At 39.4% G+C, this 21075-nt stretch overlaps 1 protein-coding gene across 2 annotated transcripts; it reads right to left on the bottom strand.

The window, feature by feature from the left end:
• Positions 1-17: 17 nt before the first annotated feature.
• Positions 18-5202, bottom strand: cuedc2 (CUE domain containing 2). Of its 2 annotated transcripts, XM_010769848.1 has the most exons (10): positions 5079-5202; positions 3598-3683; positions 3371-3514; positions 3231-3292; positions 2966-3087; positions 2677-2844; positions 2534-2598; positions 2398-2458; positions 2145-2307; positions 18-1166 (listed from the first exon to the last, which is right to left on the bottom strand). In XM_010769848.1, the coding sequence occupies exons 2-9, from the start codon at positions 3669-3671 to the stop codon at positions 2161-2163; spliced, it is 843 nt and encodes a 280-aa protein (XP_010768150.1). In that variant the 5' UTR covers positions 3672-3683; positions 5079-5202; the 3' UTR covers positions 18-1166; positions 2145-2160. The 2 variants fall into 2 exon arrangements, with proteins under 2 accessions (XP_010768150.1, XP_010768151.1); XM_010769849.1 differs by lacking the exon at positions 18-1166 and having other exon boundaries at positions 1825-2307; positions 3598-3680.
• Positions 5203-21075: the final 15873 nt, after the last annotated feature.

Below are 21075 nucleotides of genomic sequence, written 5' to 3'. Positions count from 1 at the left end.
AAACACAATGTGAATGATATACAAAAATTAGTATTTATTTACTACAAATAGTGCGTTAGTTTTCTCGTAGCGCAGTGTTCAAACTCTGAAAAAACTTGACTTGGGAGCTTCATAAAGTAACTAAAGACACGTTTGCTGCAGTAACAACACATCTTTTCAACACTCATTGCATTACAACTACCTCAGAAAAACCACCAATCAAAAACAATACTTATAGTTGCCAGTTATAGTTGTACAGTGGAACACAACAAAAAACAACGGTATATGTTTGGAAAAAACCCAGAAAAACCTTCTGACTAACGCATTTATCCCAAAACAACTGACAAAAAAAAAAAGAGAAACCAATCGTAATCAAAATATCCACAACCAACAATTACAAGCGAAGCTAAATTCACAACACAAATGAGATGAGAGGAGCTGTGATAGAGGGCCAACATCATGTTAACAGACCCTTAAAGCACACAACGGCCCTCTTCACAATAGATACTTGATTGGAGAATTAGCAATTCTAAACAGCTTTACTAAAAATAGAGATAATTCTATTGGAACGAACTTCAAAATCAAGTCCTTCGGCAGCATGTTTCGCTTAACATTTAGCGGGCAACCACAGTGCTCCATTTTAATATGTCAAACATTATAGTGCTGTAACAGTTTCTGCACCTCTTGAGACTTGAATTTGTTGTGCTAGAAAATTAATTAGCATTTAATCAGGACTTCGAGTGTTAGCAGCAGAGCTAATTGTGATGAGGACAATTCAAGGTTGAACTTATCCGCCTCCAAAGCCCACAACCTTGTTCACCATAGATCTCCTGAAAAAGCTATCTGAATATTTTTGCTAAAATCTGGAACAAATTGACAAAAAACACAGATTTGTTCGCAACGTTATCCAGATAATCGTTGTTTTGGGTCGACACTCAGTACTGAAATGATGGTGTTATTCTAGTAAAATAAACTGTGGGTTCAATTTAAGTAACCTTTCAACTAAATCCCTAACTCAGGGCAACCATAAATACATTCTTAGGTGAGGAATGCTGAAGATAGCCCCTGTACAAATTGGCATTAAAAAAAAGTTTCAGAAAATACTTTTTTATTTAAAAACCATTTCGTAGCACAACAAATTGTCCCATTCTCAAGGATTGACCGAGCCTTTTCCCAGCACTGTATTCCTGGAGGATGTAAAAATATAATTTTAAATGAAATTGGCATCAATGATATATATTTACATGAAAATGCAATCATGACTTGAAATGTCTAGAAGAAGCTCTACAGCACCATAAGATCTTATTTACAGGAATGATAAAAGATCCACCTCGACAACGTCATGATAATGAATCTATATCATCGTTTGGGAGTGAAAATAAATAAATAAATGAAGAGGTAAAAAAGAACAATAATGTCAGTGCAACATCAGACCTGCTGAGGCAGCAACAAGTAGATTCTGATCATACTAGCCAACCTTGAGACCTCAGAAATTGGGAGAATTTCAAAATGCAAAATGGGGGGGGGGGGTGCTAGTTTATCACCGGAGCTGTTAGATTAACATTAACATGCTTATTGTAGTTCTAAGTGCAATGCCTTGCGGCCTGTGGCACCATCCTTGATGGAGCATATGTGTGGGCAGGAAAGGAGTGAGCAGAGAGTAGAGTAGTTGTCGATTCTTGTTCTGTTTTCTGTGACTCTCTTCCTCACCCTGTCAGACTTTCAGTTGCGCGCTACTAAAGAGACGTGTAACCATGGAAACCAAACAATGGTGTAGCTGTATTAAAGTCTGAGTGGAAACAGTCCTGAGTAAATCTGATTTTGTCAGAAATCGGGAGAAATATGACACCGGGAGGAAACCGGGAGAGGGCAATGAAATCGGGAGTCTCCCGCGAAAATCGGGAGGGTTGACAAGTATGATTCTGATAGGTTAGGCTGTTACACGAGAACACAAGTTACAACATCCTCACCAAAATATCACACATTTTAAAAGCTTCTCAAGCAACTGAAACACTGGTTTAATGTTTTAACCAAGGCATAAAATGGCAACACAATTTCAAAATAAGCCACTGACACACCTACAAATATATGTTCCTATACTTGAGCCAAATTAACTTAATAAATAATACAAAAGTGTAAACAATATTGTCAGTAGCTGCTCTTACACTGTTGTGCTCATCATCAATGGAATCTGTACTTTCGTGCAGGCTTCAGGTTGACATACGTCTTCTTCATGTCCTCTTCATCGTCTTTCTTCACCAGCTGATAGCGCTCTCCTTTTGTGGTTACCACCTGGTTACCGTGGTACCGAACTAGCTTCTTCGGAGCCTGTAAAAAAAACCCACCAGGATAAGGGTTTTAATGCATGAAACATATGTAACTATGGTGTAATTACATTTGAAATGGAGGATAACTTACCTCTTTAGGGGGCAAAGGCCTGTGTGTTTTTTTATCCTCATCCCTGTCAACCAACATGTACCTATGGAGAAGAAACATAGTCATACAAATAGCAACACAGCTCTACTCTCCACAGGATGATAGCAATCTTACTCACTTCTCAAGGATGTTCTCTTTAAGTTTTTCGTCTGGCACTGAGGAAATACTCTTCCCGGGGTTTACCTGAGACAACAGAACACCATCAAATCACACTGCATAACACACACAGTGGCAGTGTTTCAGTGTGTAGCATTTACTCACGTTAAGAGGAGTTTGGCTGAGTTGGACGTCGCCCTCTATGATAAGGCGCACAGCTTCCTCGATGTCTCCTTTGGCAATACACAGGGCGCTGCGAGCATCGGACAGACTGCACTTTGGAAACATTTCCAACAGATGCTGCTCCTGGGACTCCCACTTAGACACTGGTTGCTGGACATTTACACGAAGGTATTAGCTCCAAATTACCTTATTGCTAACTACATCAACAGTGGGTCACACAATGGGAAAACGTAAAATGAAAGTAAAGGAAATATTGTGCTGAAATGATTACCTTGGCAGTGGCGCCCTCTGTCTGTGTTTTAAGGCACTGCGTTTCCGCTGGTGGAGGTTCACTGGGCAGGGTGGGGAGTTTCAAGGAAATCTCTTCTGTCCTTGCCTTAAGCTCAACAATTTCTTCACAGGAAAAGAAATCACATCAGAATACTGTAGTACAACTGTTAGCTGATGATCCCCATCCAACATTATAAAAAAAACATTTGGAAAAGCTGCCACAGTACTGCATGTATTAGAAATAATAAAAATGTAAAGAAAAATACCTGAGGTCCGAGCAGTTGCCAGTTTTGAGGCTAGATTGAACATCATTTCACAGACCTTGACACTGCAAATATAAAACATAATTGTAGGAACAACAAACGTTGGAGTTATGTAATAGAACAAAGTGTAACTTCCTGTTTACCTGTCAATTTCAGCAAAGCCAGGTATGTAAGCTTCTAGCATTTCTGCAAAGTCCTCCACGTCTAAGTTCTCCTCAACACTCTGCTCGGAGCCCAGATCCTCCAGGACTCCAGTGATGTAAAACAGAAGAACATCATCCAGTGTGCTGCATTGAGCGGTAACAAAAAAGAGGTTATTGTAAGACTGACTTTTTTGTAAAGATGCTACGAAAGTTGGGCAATTGTTTACCTGAGATCTGCGTCAGGAATGTAAGCCTGAATAAATTCGTACATCACACTGTGGATGATTTTGTGGAGTTCCATTGCGTTCTCCTTCTGTGCAATAGAGAAATAAAGGGTCAGTAGTGCTGGAGTTCAGCTACAGAGTCAAGGCAGTTATAGTGAGCAGCACCAGTGGTGGAAAAAGTATTCCGATTCTTTACTTGAATAAAAGTACTAATACAACAACGCAAAAATACTCAATTTCAAGTAAAAGTACAGCATCGAGAATGTTACTCAGGTAAAAGTATAGAAGTACGATGAGTAAAATGTACTTTAAAGTATTGGAAGAAAAATAATCATTGCAGAAAAAGCTTAAACAATATTTAAGTATGTTAAAGCAAAAGCAGCAAATCTTCCCATTTAAAAAGCTGGAACTTTTTTATATTTTTTACCCAAAAACTTGCCACCCATGGATTTAGTTACTCACAGTAAGTATAATGTTGGACAGTTTAATTTATAACAAAACAATCATATTTAAACGTTTTCCCAAATATTGTGTGTCAAAATCGTCAACTTATAAAGTAACTAGTAAACAAATCTGTAAAAGCAATGTAGTGGAGTAAAAAGTACCAACATTTGCTTCCAAAATGTAGTAGAGCAAAAGTATAAAGTATAAATTAGAAGATGTACTTAGTTACTTTCCGCAACCGAGGAGCCGCGACTGCAAACTTTGAATAACCAAAAACAACAGTTGTCCTTAGTGTAAAAATGTTGCTTAGCTCAGACCAAACGTCCCATGAAGATGTTACAAAAGCATTTATTATGAAAGCTTGGTGATGAGATTTTGCTGCCACACCTCGCTGTCGCGATAGGTGAGTGTTGACTTTGTTTTACGACCCACCGAAAGTTACTGAACTTCTAATTTGGGGGCTTTGATTAATTTCACCACAAATCGACAGGCCTGGATGCAACTACAACACACATTTGAATAGTCGAGGAAACCCCTCAACGCACTCCAAAATCAAAGTAAGTATTAAAGTGACAGTGACCCAAACGTTACAAAGATAATTATACATGTAGTTTATAACACCAACCACGTGTATTGCCCCACACTCATAACGTTAGGTTAACAACACTCCTAGTGTTATGCATTTGTTGGCCACACATTACTTGGACATTCCACATAATTAGCAGCTAACCTTGCTAACGTAATGTTTAATAAACAACGACACCGCTAAGCTACCATTTGGTCAAGTTAAACCGTTGCAGGCGTGTGTTATCATCCACCACAAACAGCCAATTGTTCCATGCACTGTCATAAATGACTTAACATTATCATTGTGCATTCGTCAATACGGTTACAATACATCATTGTTTCCTGTAGGAGAAATAACGGTAGGTTGCTAAGGCTAGTTATTGTTAGCAACTGCAAGCTAACGCGTTCTATGCTAAACCAACCTCGGTTAATTAGCGCTATACCGGACCGAATGTGAATGGAGTTAAACTTACTGTGGCAGATATTATAGGGACATGAAGCTCACAGTTACCCCCAAATGTGTGAAGGGGATGGTGTTTGCTTGCTATCCGTGCTGCCGGTGGTTAGCCTGCACGATTCAAAACACTAGTACGTCACATCCTCTGTAAACAGCCTGGTTAAATGCAGATTAAATGACATTTGAATGTCTGTGCAGCTGCGAAGTTATTGTTTAAAATTGATTCGAAATTATGGTTTTAGCTTAGAATAGAGTATGTTTTGTTTTCTGTAAAGACACAAAAGTATTTTTGATGGATTATTCACTGACATGCAATGTTCCCTGCATAATGTATACTAGACTAGACACAGACCAGTCACTACTGAGGGACTTATGATTAGCAACTACAAAAAATAGATAATTGATTTAATCATTGGAGTATTTTTTAAGTAAAATTGCCCCAAATGTACTTTGCTTTGTTATTCTCTGTTTTGTTTAATTACACGACATCTTCGAGTTTCAAGAATAAAGGATGTCACTTTGGGCTCTTAGATGCAACTTTTTCATGAATCAACCAACTATGTAAATAATTGGCAGTTGCTGCCCTTAGTTACATGCTTTTTTGCAAAGATTATCAGGCTTAGAAGCTTTTTTTAATCCCTAAATTACCTCTTTATTTCACTTTAATCTCTAAAGCAAAAATTATTTAAACTATAGTTATTGCAAGTTAAGATTTAGGGCAACAACAAAATGGATCTCAGTAAGTATAAACCAATTTACTTTTTGGGTTTGTCAAAATGCAGGACTCAAAAACAAACAAAGTTAAATCCAATAGGTTAAACGATCTCTACACTAATGACTGAGTCTTTAATAAATTATACTGCTTCTCAATAAAAGCTGCATCAGAAACACATACTAATGACTCTAATATGTTACAATCTGTTTCAAATTAACAAATAAATAAACAGCAAACATGTTTCATAAAGTCTTTGTTCTTAATAAACGTGAAACTGTCTGTGACCCACCTATCCTGACTCAGTGTCTGAGCAGTGGTCTAGTCTTCATTAGGCCGGTAAATAGTCTACTCTCACTTGGTCTTTATCTTATATATTTTGCCAGAAGCATACATAGTTGATGATCAAGGTGTTATCTGAGGCAACATCAATAATGTCATCAGATCCTGCTCTCAGTTTCCTCCGCCTGTGTTGGTATTATAGCAGATATGTACCTGTAAATCATTAATGCCCATTCAATTGTTTCCCTGCTCCCTAGATCTCTTGCTGGCTGTAGTATTTCATGGGGGATATATAGTACGCGTCGCTGATAAAACAAGTACGAACAATTCTAAACTTGGCTGAACTCTGTTTCAACTCTGAGATCATGGCTAGACGAGTGGAGCTGAGGTATCGGAGGAGAGAGTGTAAAATACAGCAAAGGAGAGCATCTCGGTTTTCTGTGTGAGGAGCTGATACTGAGAAGAGTCTGCAACCAACACACGCTAACAATCACACACACATACTCAGGGGCATACTGTAACACCATGCTTACACTCGGAGTAATATATACAGACTCAAGCTTCAGCCAACATTTGATCACACCTTTACATACAAGCCATTCTTGACTGCAGTGTCACACTTAACCCATAACAAAAATGAATTTTGCAAAGCCACCCTGGATCCCATAATTATATACAGTATTTCATCTTTACCATTGCAGCATTTAGTGGTAAATATTGCTGCCTGTCATGTCAGACATACTCAGGCTGACGTTTTTTTCTTCCTTACTTTAAAGTAAAGTGTGTCCCAACACTAGATGGCAGCATTGAGTCATTATTGACAGCAGGAACTTATCAGGAGCTGATAGGTCGCTTTTGACACCTTCCATTAGTAACAAAACAACAAAAGAGATGTACTACTTATGTCAGATACGCCATAGTTTATAGCATCTCGGGATGAAATACTAGTATTGATATTTTCTAAACAGACTTATTCAATCTCTAAAACACTTTACATTTAATGCAGAGAGGTTGCGAGTTCACCAGTGCAGTAGTAACATACTTGTACTTAAATTTGATCAGCTGCCATTAGCAGAACATAAGTCAGTTAATCCCATAATAAGTAAGTTAGTCAAATTTCCCATCACATCTCTGTGCATGTAATGGCTAAGCAGTCCATGCTTTTGTGTGAGTTAGTGAGAGGGAAACATGCCATCATCTACTGGCTGTATAGAAAAATCCTTAACCAATTATGCCCTTATCCAATACATGTTTAAATAGTGTATATTAAGACATTGCAAACAAAGTAAATTACCTATATACAAATATTTCTCTAGTGAAATGAGGTGGCGCCACTCATAAAGCTTTGACTATTCTTTCGGGGCTGTTTGTCATCATCAAACCTTCCTAAACAGTCTTACAGGAAACAAACAACCTGAGAGACACACAGATGTTCAGTCGAATGATCATTGTACAACATAGAAACACACAATAAGTCATATACCTTCAATAATAACGAGGAACAAAGTGCACATATAGCCTGAAGCCATGTTTTTAATAAAAACTGCCATTGAGGGAGGAACAGACCAGTAGAATGTTTCAGTTAAAACGCTGTGACAGAACTATTTCCTATTTGGTGCATCTGAGTGAAAATAGAAAGTTAAATATATACGCAAAAGGATTTAATGTACTTTTCAACTGTTTCAGTTTGTTCAGAGCACATATATAAAAGGAAACTGATTTGGAAATAAATGCATTTCTTCTTCGAAACAAGACTGTCCTACAAATGTCTAAGAGGTACTTCATTCAAACAAAAGAAAATCATAAAAAAACGTATAAACTAATGAATTCCACTTTAATGTAAGCAGAGGACAAACGTTAATATGTGCTAATGGTATGTTTACACATTTCCCTTCCTATATGCCAGGGTACAATCAAGCATGTCATGCAACAATGTCGAGGCAGGGCACATAATGTGGATATTGTACTGGTGGCACAGATTTCCATTTTCACAGACAATGGGGACTGGGGGTTGGCTGGGGGGAAGTCTGAGCAAAAAAAAGAAAATTACAATTCTCATCAGAGTCACCAAAACACTGAATGATTTAATGCCAAATTAATTACCCTTTACCCAACTTTAGACAATAATGCTCGGAGCTGTCTGTCGGAACAGCATTATTCTATTAACGTTCGATTTGCAGTTCAGCCACAGTGACTTCATATTTAGATTTTATTGTATTTTCTTAGACAGTGATAGCATTGCACGCACAATAGAAAGGCACAGAATCATCAGATGTTTTCAGTTGAATCACCGTGCGGCATGAGATGGAATCAGCACGTTAATTGGAGAGAGAATTTGTTAAAATGTTTAAAGACTTGCCATATCTGTTCCAAAGCATTACAAAAGGTGCATTTACAAAGTGAATTCAAGCACAGTGAAGTTTAATTAATTGAAACTTTTACAATATAAGGCCTCCTTTAAAATCATTACCCATCTTTAATCAAATCTTAGTAATAATTTCACTAACCTACTTGATTTTGAAGCTTTGATTCAATGCGTTATTCTGTAGATTTCTACGCGAGTATAGTATTAAAAACACTTGTGAAATCAAAGTTGGTATATGTTTTTCATTAAACTTCACCCTTGTACTTTTTTAATTTATTTATATATTAAGTTAGTGACTTGAAGGGATTGAATAGCCGGCTGGTATTCCGATGGTCCGGCCTGGCCCCCCCTCCCCCTGTCTACCTCCTGTACTATCTCCAGGAAGTGGTCACCAGGCAAAGCATTGCCACTTTTTCCCTCCACTTAAACTCCCAAAAGAACAGGGTTTTCGATGCAACAGTTATTCTCAAATCAAATTAAACAATTATATATTTAATGCCGGAATTTCTTTTTATTATCTAATTATTAAGTAAACAATATCAAATCAAATCAAAATGTATTATAGCCCCAAATCACAAGAAATGCCTCAAAGGGCTGAAAAAAGACACAAAATAAATACAAACGTCATAGCATAACAATTATAAAAACATTAGACAACATTATACACCCACAGAAGTATTGCCATGTGATAAAAGCATGTGACTGAATTATATAAGATATAAGATGTAAAATATTCAAATTGCAGTTTTGCAGTGCAACATGTTTTTGGTTCAATAAGTCGAGTGAAACACAAGTAGCTGAGGTTCATGGTAATACATGTTTTGGTTGTCTTGCTCTGTGTGTCTCTGTTCAGCAGTCGATAGGTTAACCTGCCCCTGGCATCCATCTTGTGTGGCCCCCCTCGCATTACCATTGATCTGAAGGAAATAAAGAGCACACGTGTTATTATATACAGCCCAGAAAAACGCCCTCTCACAGTGATGGAGTGAACAGGCCAAATGTATGAAATATTGCCCCTCCAACATATTCTGTCTTCCTGTCAATAGCGCAGCCTTTGCCCACAACGCGGATCAATAGGGACTTATCTTTCCGTGATAACACATAACGATGTTGTCTGTTGTCTTTTTCTCGTATTGAAGTTCTAATTCTATTCCTCCGCCTTTTTAAACCATCCTCACTGATATGTTTATTTCTTGTTTTTCCTTGTTTTTCTCCTAAAGCAATACATTGGCGTGGGCCTGCTAGTCTGAGACATGGCAGTTACAAATTTACATGTTGGTTTTCTGGACGTTTCTCTGAAGCTTTTGGGGGTCTCTCATGTGTGAGACTGCTCAGTGGAGAGAAGACACCCCTCTGTAAAAACATCTGTTGTGGAAATGGCTGTCAGCCTCCCTTTTGTGGGCTCCGTCTCTTTTGCACAGAGATTGTCATTTGTTTTGATCATTTATGTGGGTGAAAGCATAATGATAAAAAATCTGGAGGATGTACCCATGCAGCTGAGCAGTCTACAGTTGGTCTGTGTTTTTGTTTAGTTTATTTTAATGGAAAAGTACGATTTCTCTGATTTAGTGGCTTCGTCTGCACATTGAAGCATGTCATGTAACTGTGTTATTTAATGTAAAAGTAAACTATAATGTGTGTGAGTGATATGACAAAAGTTTTTAGAAATATTAAGCAATTAAACATTTCAGTAGGCATACATCCCCTGTACATTATAGTCTACAGGGACAAGCTGCTTTAAGATGATAACAAAATATACTCTTTTAATTATTCATGATGTGGTGATCGTTATCATGCATGGAGGAAGTCACTGGAAAAGAGAATTTGGCATTGTTTCCTTTTATTTAGAGTGATTTCATTGTTGAAAAAGCATTTCTTGTACTAGAAATAAAATACTCATTGCAGCTATGAATAAGCGAATGAAGCATGAGTCTAATTTAAAACAAAGAAACTAAAAGTTAAGGCTTTTTAACAAGTACAAGAGCATTCATAGTGATACGTATAAAAGGTTTTCTTTTATTGCCAACACCATTTTTGCATTATGTCTTTCTCTCAGAATAGCCCAGGGTGAGGTGAAGCCACTCTGCCTACACAGGAAGTGTTTTTGAGATACCTGTCCAATAATGCCACAAGGCTATGTACTCCCATTACAGCTGCCATTTACTTTAGTCAAAATGCTCTTTTAGCTCATTTCTTCCCACTGCTCAACATCAATGTCCAATCAAAGCATAAAAATAAAATAATGAATTTTGTTGTATAACATTAAAAGGTTTTAGACAGATTGTATTGCTATGCTTGTATGTTCTCCAATGTTTTAGTGGCCTTATACAACAGAAAAATCTGTGTATTGCTGAATGATTGACGCCAATTAAGTGCATTGTGACAGATGACTAATCTAGTTTAGACAAGATAGTCCAGTTAGACAATGTATCTATATATACTGTATCTAGTGACTTCTGTATCTATATCTATATTTTCACATGTCTTCTTATAACATTGTTAGACAATAAGAAAAACAGTTCTGGGTCGACATACTGGAGTTCCTGAGGGTCCCATGAGCTTTTTCTGAGTTGTGTTTACTTGTTTTGAAGCACAGCATACATTTTATTTCATGTTAGACGGAAAGCCTTTTCTTCAGTTTATTCAGTCTATTGGCTAAACCCTGAATGTCACCTGGGGTTATGGTGCAAATCCTGACGTTGTATTAAGTCTTAATTATGACAATTACATGTCTGGGTGTAGGTACCATTTAAGTTTTTCCTAATAAAACTATATGCATCAAATGTATATTTACAGATAATATTTGTTGTGAAATTTAAAGTAAAATAGAGCTAATTCTGAATAAAAAAAACTCTTCACATTGAGCATGAGACCTGGTTTAAAAGGTGTAAAAGATATCTGAATTTAAATGATCCATAACAGCAAGATGCCTGGATGAATTAATGGGACGCCTGTTTGTGATTCTCTGATTTTCCTGCAGAACAGGTGAGTGTTTGTGCAGAGTGACACCTCATAAACTGTCGGATAACCTGTTCCTGTGCTCCTTATCTGTCTTCCAGACAATCCCTGGTCCCTCAGCACACTGTCGTTTCCCCTCGGGCCCATTATCAGATCCCCTCTGCAGGCTCTCAGCAGCTGCAGTTATTGTGGAACACTCCACTTTTACAGCCCGATGATGTCTGTGACAACACCAGCTTTTATGAGTGAGTACATGTTGTTTTGTGGTCGTTTGGGTTTGTAGTTTCCTTTTTTGGTTTTGACTGAGAGGCTTCCTCCTAATTTATTTTCTAAAACTCAAATGTATTTAAACACCTGACACATAAGCTTGCTGCAATCACCTAAAAAAAAAGAAGAAATATCACGCTTGTCAGTGGCTACTATTGCATTCAGAAAAGAGTGCATAATATAAGAAACAGCCTTAAAGAAAAAAAAGGTTGAGGTTATTTTCAAACATTATATCATTATTCATCTTTTCCCAATCGTGTTTCAGCACGGTCGGCCCCTCGCACTATCTGAGGGAAACGTGTTATCTCCCTCTGCCATTCATGTACACATTTATTGGATTCCAAGTCTCTGGGATCAATCTTTTGGCCACCAGAGGAGCATAACTAATGGCAACATTAGAATGGCTTTGTGAGAGGAACTGGCCGGATGCGGGTTAACCAAGCAGGAAATAATCTCGGATTTTATATCCTGCATGAATGGCCATAGAGGATATGTTGGGAATAAATTAATCCCTCCAATTTTTGTTAGCAGTGAGGTTATCTTTTAACAGTTTCAGAGGGGCGAGGGGTTTGTTTGGCTGATTTCTTTTTCTTGGGAGGGGAGGTTATTTTCTCCCCATACGCACACATGAGGAATTTCTTCGCAGATAATTACCGTCTTCTTAATGCTTAGCCAGGGTCAGAATATCCATGTTTTTTCTGACCGCAGGTCTAGACTGGCTTCCCCTGGAAAGCCCTTTTTCCCTTCCTTTTAAAGACCCACTTCTATTTTCCTGTTGTGACCAAACAAGGATTTTTAAAAATGGGGTGACATCGCCACACAAGCTGTCTGCCGAATCCCCCTTAATTAAAGTGACGTTTAAAGCCTTCCTCAGACACTAATAAACCCTCTCCCCATTAAGATCCTCCTAATTACTGTGTGCAAAGGAAAGGGGGACACACAGACAGACAGTGTGGAGGTAAGCCTGCTGGCATTTGGCCCCATAAGCTGAGCGCCACACAAAAGAAAATGTCCCCTGGGTTACCCATCCTACCAGAGAGATTCCTTTTTTTTTTCAACCTCTCTCCCCCTCTGCTGCTTGTTTTCTTCTTTATGAATGAAAGTATATGACATGTGGGTCTGAGAGTGTCCATTCATGGGGATGGTGGAATGTGTGAATAAGGGCTTTGAATGAGGCATGAATCACAGCCACCTGATTAGTCATTAAGCAGTCTTTTGACATTACCATTGTTTGAGTGTGCATGGTGGAAGTAAGAGTGCTGTCATTTATGAACTCCCTTCTAGTCAAGTGAGGCTGATTAGAAAATATACATAATCGGTGTAAACTGAGTTATGCAGCATTAATTTAGAACACTCTTTCAACCATTTTCCTGGTAGAACTTTGCCTCAGCAGATCAATTACAAATATTTTGGAGGGTTTAGTTTGTGTCAAGCTTTCTATGTTGGATGTAAGTCCAATATTAGTCCCCCTTGGCTTCATAGAGGCTTAGATCGATGTGGACAAGAGAATCTCATATCGTTACACATCACACTGAGCCACAAGTACAGAGTGTGTGGACATTCGCTACAGCTTCGGTGGCAGAGGCCTGCACAGAAAGGTTAAACGTGTTTGGTTCATGTCCTGGTCTGCAGATTAATGACATTAACGAAGTTTCCATTAGTCGTGCAACTGGGGGAGACATGGGCGTCCATGCGGAAAGCCACATGACCGAGGCAGAGATAAGAGAAAATGAAATACGTCTTCGCAGAGACAGGAGGGGCCAGGAAGTGCCACTCCAAATTAGCCGCAGGCCCAGTTTGTTGTTACTTCATTAACCCAACAGCCCCGGGAAAAATAAAAAGAGGGGTCACAACCTTAAGCAACGGGGAGGCCTGACATGTAGAAAGAGAGGCTCCTGCAAACTTTGGCTGGATGCAACTATTGACACAATAAAGACAAGTGTTTAATAGGGAAAGTAGTCACTTAGAGGAAAGTCCAGACCATCTCACCACACATTTTAATGTTATAGATTTAACTTATGTTTGCTGCTTCATTTTTGATTAATTGTATTGTATTGTATTCACTGTTTTGTACAGAGATAATTTAAGGAAAAATCAGCTGACTTTTCTCTTTCTTTGATATTGTTTCTTTAAAATGTACTGTAGTAAATGATCAACCAAAGGTTAAAACAAATACTTTGTGGGTTTAAAGGTTCACGCAGTCACTGTCACTATTAGCCAGTAACACAGTGTTCTAACAAACCTTCCAAGTATTACACAAGAGAATCAAACTCTGGATTAAGCATTAATAATATAAATGTATCATCAGCTGTTTTACAAATGAGAAAAATTCAGTATGACATGAATATTAGATAAGCATTGTGCTGTGTTTGTTGCTTTCTAACATTTGGTGGTGTGTTTCAAAACCAGAGGCAAGTTGTATAATGCCGTCCTTGTTGTTGTAACGTGAGCCGGCTCGTTATTTGCAGGCAGCGACTTTATTAGAGTCTACGGTTACAGACCCTTGGAAGGAGGGCTATTGTATTCTCACCCCTTCTCTGGCTAACATACCTCTGCTGCTCTCTACCTTTGTGCCCTTTTCATAACAAACAGACCTGGTGGACTTAGCTGTGTGGGTATAAATAATATCACTGAATAAAGAAATCCTTAATCCATGTTTATTCATTACAAATAGTTGATTGTTTATCTATGAAGTAATGTAATTATTCCTGCCTTTTTCTTAAGTTTTGTGTGTCACACACACACACACACACACACACACACACACACACACACACACACACACACACACACACACACACACACACACACACACACACACCCCTACTCAGTAACATGGATCAGCAGCAGCTGACTTGGCTAGAAGCTGTGTGTCACAGGTAGACAGAGGCAGGGTCCAGCGAGTGTCTACTGAGGCTGCAGACACATCTGCCTGCTTGATTTCACCTGGTAACTGAGCATGTAGTATTTACTCCTCGGCTGAAATGCAATCAGGGGCTGGTAGCTGGCAAGAAAGCAATGAGCCTGCGATTAGGTGCTGTACCCCCCCCCCCCTCTTTCGTAAGAAGTCAGGAAGAGTTTTGGGTGAAGAAGTGGCATGGTAAAAATGCATTGTAATAGTTTGGAAACCCACAAAAACTGCATGAGATTTTATATTAACTAATAATTAATATTACATAAAGAAACAAACTATTAAAAACTTTAAAATCAAGTCTAGTTTACTCTCAAGCGTTATCTTTTTTTATTCTTGTCAAATGTTTTTATCTGTTTTCCAATAATTATTTTGAATTTGAGCACCTGAAGTCTAACAGAGTTTCTTGGCATATTTCACTTTATTTTAAACTATATTTCTTCCACATGTAATACTAAAGCAGTGGTCATGATACAATTTAATTATAAAGATTAAAATAAATATTAAACTACTTCGTTTGAGTTAATTGAATGTAGATTAAATACATGATTATGAATTTTTTTACCTGCTGATGGCCTTGTGAATTCCCGATGACTAAAGTTAAACTGACACCGCTCAGGATCCTATGGTAGAGTGCTCAGCATGTGCGCGTATAAACATTTACATCCTTGAGACAAGAGTCACCTCTCTAATCTGGCTGAAGAAGTGTGTGGAGAGGCCTTTTATCCCACCCCGCTTTAACTGGTTGCTCACCTAAGAGCCGTTTACCTCCACTAATGGGGAGTGAGTCTTTCACCGGGCCTGTTTGCCTCTCAGCCTCTGAAAGAAACTTAGCCAGAGGAGACTCTAAGAAAACCAGTTAATCTGGAGCATTTTGTCTGTGTCTACGCAGGGAGTGGACCGAGCTCCTTGGTGCCTTCTCAAGAGGCTTCTCCTCACAGCAACTAAAGAAGTGTTAGATCAGCACTTTTTTTTTGTCGCTCTGATGAAGACACAGAGGTTAAACAAATAAATGGTTGGCCTTTTTTTGTTCATTGACATTGAAGACTCTTAGAAAATGCTTCTAATAGTAAAACATTCACCATTTACTGTGTATTCTCAGTTCAGTTTTCAGATTCCTGAAAAGTCAAATATTGAAGTAACAGTTTTTCAAACAAGATAAAAGTTTGCAGCCATGCTAGCAGGGGCCTTGCAAGGCTAACCATATTCATCGATTGAGTTAAGCCTGTTAGCATGCTAAGACTTGCTAATTAGCACTTGAAACAAAGTACAGCTAATGTTGATGGAAATGTCACTAAATAAGTTTTGTAGTACAGTGATAAATCTGATGATGGCGCTGCATGAGTCCTTACGGGATTAACTAAGAGTTTGTCCAGTTGGGAACATACATTTGTTACAAAATAGTTGTCAAAATACATTTTTTATTGAAAGCTAAAAAATGTCAACCTTCTGGTGGCACTAGAGAAAAAGCAAGCAGGTAGTAGGAGTCAATGGCATCAACATGACTTATAAATACATTTAAAACAAGAACACACACAACACATGTGCCTTATTAAACAAACAAGGAACAAAACATTTCTCCTCAGTGCTGTTGAATTCTAACTCTAGCCTATAGCAGTAGCAAGATATTGATTTTAGAGAATTAGGTAACTGTGGTTCAGGTAATAAAGCCTCACTCTCCCCTAAAAGGAACCCGAGGTAACAGTCCCATCAGAAGCCCTACTACAATCACAACCAGTCACTGTTAACTTACCTTTGTTAGTGACAGTGGAGGCTTTTAACCCCCAGACACTCAGTCTTTACTCACCGTTTATGGAGCAATCCTACTGTGTCAGGAGTGCTAGAACAAGGTCATCAGTGGCTGCAGCCAGGCTGACCTGTCGTTAAAGATGGGACAAATAAACACTGGAGGAACTCTGGAAAATGGGGCTAATCAGCTAGGCAGGTGGCCAGCAGGTTAGGAAGAGCAGGAGGGGGGGGAACAGTGTGTAGGGGGGGTCGGACGTCCGATGAGAGTATGGGAAAAGCATTGAATTTCAGCTTTGCAACAAGATGACTCAGTAGGCAGAATCAGAAATGCACAACACATTGCACACCCTAATACACACACACACACACACACACACACACACACACACACACACACACACACACACACACAAACTTGTGTTTCAGTGGGCACGACAGATGCCGTATGGACTCTTGTATTCTCAGTAGTAAAGGAGGCCCTGAGGGTCTCTGCTGTCTGACAGTACACCAGGGATCAGCTGTGACACAGTGACACCGATCGCCTCATGTCACACACAATGCTGGCCTAACAACACGGTGCATGTGTGTGTGTGTGTTGTGGGATTCCCCGTGTCAAATATACTTCGGCAGATTTATTCATGTCAGTAGTATGACATTTAATTGTCTGCCTTTTTGCACCTTCAGAGTGCAATGTGCCTGCCACAATAACATCAATATTTTTAATTGCTTCAAAATAAGCATTTTGAGCAATTAAAAACGTTAAGCTACATATTTTCTCTTTGTATAATTTGCACGCTTTAAAATTGCCTTGTGTGTATGAATGGAGGGAAAGCTGTGCTGTTGGTTGTACTGCTCATGTTTGGCCAGTTGAGGCCATACTTTCCTCAGGGTAAGCAGAGTCTGACTCCAGCCTCAATGCAATATACAGTCTCTCTGGCCCCCTTCCTCCCTCACAGCTGTATATGGGTCATTCAGCTAGAAGCATTTTCACATTTATATGGCATTCCATACAATTTGGGCAGTGGTGGAAAGTAGAAAAATATGTGCAGTTTACTCAGATTTACTTGAAATTCTGTAGGAACCTTTGCGCTTCAGTGCAGGTGGAGTTTTCTCAGCATATCATTCCTTTTATTCCATTTCATTGTTCCTCTTTGTTTATAGTTATTATTTTGTAGATTCTTGTTGTTTGATGTTTGACGCTAAGAACAGAAAATAAGATTTTGTGCACTTTACAATGCTTCCTGTGGGGAAATGCATAATAATGTTCAAATCCAAGGGGCCTTTCTGTAGAATCTGTATTTTTACTAAAGTTACAATTATTGTAATGTTGATTTAACTTAGGTTCAGGATTCATGAGAGTTAAATTATGTATTTCCTTTCATAAATAAACAAGTTATTCCAACAAATAAAAGTTGTGAGTAATAATATATAATATTAAAATCTTTACAAAAAAACACACGCATTTCAAACAGAAATGTAGTTATGATCTGTTGTTTGTGAACACTTTAATCGTCAAGTAATTATTTAACGACTGTGGCTATTTAAGTTGACTAAAGAATGTTTGATATTGCCTTTTCGAATTTCTCAAAACATGTTAGGTTAGAAAGTATAAATCAAGCATGGCATTTACACACGACATGCATAAACTACCTATGTATTGGATTATGATACTGGGCTTTCTGCCCCTCCCCCAGTAACGGTGGTCCATGTGCCATGCTGGTCAGACTCTTTCCAGGTGCAGACCTTCTCCCCTGAAAACCACCATGAGCCTGTCAAAGAAGTAAATCCAGGGAGATGTGTGGCCTGTGAAAGGGATATGCTCACCCTGCTAGTGGGCGCAGAGTCGCTCCTTTGTTTCCTGGCATGTCTCACATACTTCCAGAGCCCAGATAAGCCCCAGCACCATGAAACACTGCTTTATGTTTGGCCCCGGCAACGTACCAGAGAGGGCAGAGTGGACTCAGAGGAGAGACCAGTCAATGAGCAGGTAATATGTCCTCAGTGTTGCACCTTATTAAAGGGCCAGAGTCCCACTTGTATAGTCCTAAAGTATTTAAGTATCTGCTGAGAAATATACCAATTACAAAATCCTCCAGTTTAAATATTCTTCCCTCCATTTCCCTCACTGTCACTAATTTTTCTGCTATTTCCTCCCTTCTCTGTGGAGACGGGGGTAAGCCGGGATGGGGAGAGGCAAGGGGGGTTGGAGGGTAGAGCGGTGGGGGCTTGGCTGTTTCCTGAAATCGGATTAGCAGCTACTCTACACTTAGATTGCAGGGACTGCGGCTTTAGTTTAGCCCAGCTCAAGACCACCCAACAGGTAAACAGGTACATTACTGTGCAGCAAAAAGGAAAGTGAATGGTGAGGGGATAGAGGATAAAAATACTCATGAGAGATGGATACAGAGGGAGTGAAATAAATACGCGACTAGCTGGCAGTCTAGTGAAAGTTGATTCCCCAGTGTGGTTAATCTGATATTAATTCCAAAAACTGCTGCTGATGAAGTGTTGGAAATGTACTAATTTCAAAGAAACAAACAAAAAAGAAAACTTACTTTTGAAATGTATTCTAAACTACCAATTTGTGAACATTGTGAGTTGGTTTTGAACCAACTCTGTGGACCTTTACAAAAGACCTACATATCTCACCCCCAGCCCTCCCCGCTCAGCAATATATCTAAACCTCACACTGTCATGCTGCTGCCACCGCAGCACAGAAAACCTCCTGAAAATTAGTTTTTGGCAACTGGCTCGCAAACACACTCTCCTGTCTGCTGCAAGCCACCAAGGCTTTGTTAGGCAGGCCTGCTCTGAGCCCAGAGCCTTCAAGGCCCCCATTATGCAGCAGGACTCAGCGGGGCAGAAAGAGCAGGAGTGTTTTCGCCAGTCATGTGGGCACACAGGCATTATACACTCTTCAGTGGCACTGTAGATAGTTTGTGGGTCTTACAAACAGAGGGGAGGCCTGCAAAGACTGCAAGAAGTTTTGATAATTGGGAGTTATATAAGTTCCCAAATCCTCACAGGAGGATTTCAAGTTTTTTTCACCTCCCTTTCCCCTATTGTGTGTTTTGAAAAGCTGTGTGTGAAGGCCCCACTGCAAAGGTGACAAATCCTTTGACATAAATCATTGTGTAAAGGTTAAAGGAATACAGTCAAGTGCTCAGGAAGAAGAGCCTCTAATTGCCTGCTTTGCTCCAGCTTTGCCGAGCAGTGTTTTACAAATTAAACAACAGCTCCTGTGCACTGCAGAGCATTGCGTTGTGTGCACGCACCTCACGCACGTGTGTTTGTGCGCCTTTGTTTACACGTGTCTTTGTGTGTGTCCACTTATCTCTTATTGTAAAAATAAGCTTGTTCAGAGCCTGTCTGAAGATCCAAAGATGCACAAATCAGCTGCAGCAGGGCAGGAGGAGCAGGAGTTTTTACTAATCAGTGATGGACAAACTCGGGGCTCCCTGCATCTCAAACATCACTGCTTCTGTCAGGAGCGCAGAGCAGGCGGGCTGAGCAGCTCTGATCAGCAGTGTTGTTTTATTTCCCCCCCCCACTGGATCACACTGGGGAACATGTGTGTGTGTTTGAGATGCAGGGATGCATGGTGCTAACCCTCCCCTGAGTAGTAATGCATGAACCGTTAGCAAAACATTGTTGCCGCTGCTGTTGCCTTCTATGTTAATAAGACGTGGATTGGGGTGGGGATGCACAGATGTAATTCAAGGTTGACATCACAGGATTCCTAATGCACCTATAGTGCCAGATATCATGCATTTGGCAGACCTTAGGCAAAGTTTCAAAGTCAAAACAGAAGACACCCCTGCAGTGTGATTTTTACATTGGCAGCTTGGATAAATGATGGCAAATGTATATTAGTTTAGATTCTCTTCTTTTAAATCAAATTGTTTTTCGTAAATATACATTTCATTATTTTTGATACAGAAAGCCCTTGCTGCTCATTACAAGCCCCCTGTATTTATAATGGCTCTGCCTTTATGCAGCATTTCAAGCTGTCAAGCCGCTCGCCTCCATGTCACTCACTTATATGTTGTAGGGAGAAGAGTTCAGGATGTGTAAATGTATTTATGAATGCATGATTTTGTGAAAGTGTGTACTTGGCTCTCTCCTCTTGCTGTCTAATAACTGGTAACCCCAGCTGTGAGTGTGTGTGTGTGTGTGTGTGTGTGTGTGTGTGTGTGTGTGTGTGTGTGTGTGTGTGTGTGTGTGTGTGTGTGTGTGTGTGTGTGTGTGTGTGTGTGGCGTGCGCGTGCGTGTGTGTGTGTGTGTGTATATTTGTCTGCCTGTGTAAAGCTGAAGCTCGCCAGAGCACTGAGGCGAAACTTGGCCCCAGTCAGGCCAGTGCGCAGAGGGCAGAGACCAAAAAGCCTCCAGCCGTGCTTTCTCCCTCTCTCTCTCGCTCTCTCTCTCTCTCTTTCAATCTCTCCCTCTTCCTCTGGGATTTGGAAATAGGTAGCCCGGAAGATGTAACATGTATTTATTTTGTACATAACACTCTGGTTTCTTTTTTATTGCGCTTTTGCAAATGCTCATGCAGTACATTTTACTTATTTTTCAGTGGCTGGTAAAAATAAAATCATCAGCTTTTTGGAGGATTTTATACTTTATAAGATTTGAAAAATGGATCCTTTAGGTATAACATACAGATATCAGCAGAACAGTGTAATTTGTTGGTGCTTTTGGCAAAAAGAAAACTGTTGTTGTGCCTTACACAGACGGTTATGGTTCGTTTAGGTTTATGTACATTAGGGTGC

The sequence above is a fragment of the Notothenia coriiceps genome, unplaced genomic scaffold (assembly GCF_000735185.1).
Source record: "Notothenia coriiceps isolate Sejong01 unplaced genomic scaffold, NC01 NC01_scaffold00007897, whole genome shotgun sequence".
In the NCBI taxonomy this organism is placed as follows: Eukaryota; Metazoa; Chordata; class Actinopteri; order Perciformes; family Nototheniidae; genus Notothenia; species Notothenia coriiceps.
This window is presented reverse-complemented; position numbering and strand designations above follow the sequence as displayed.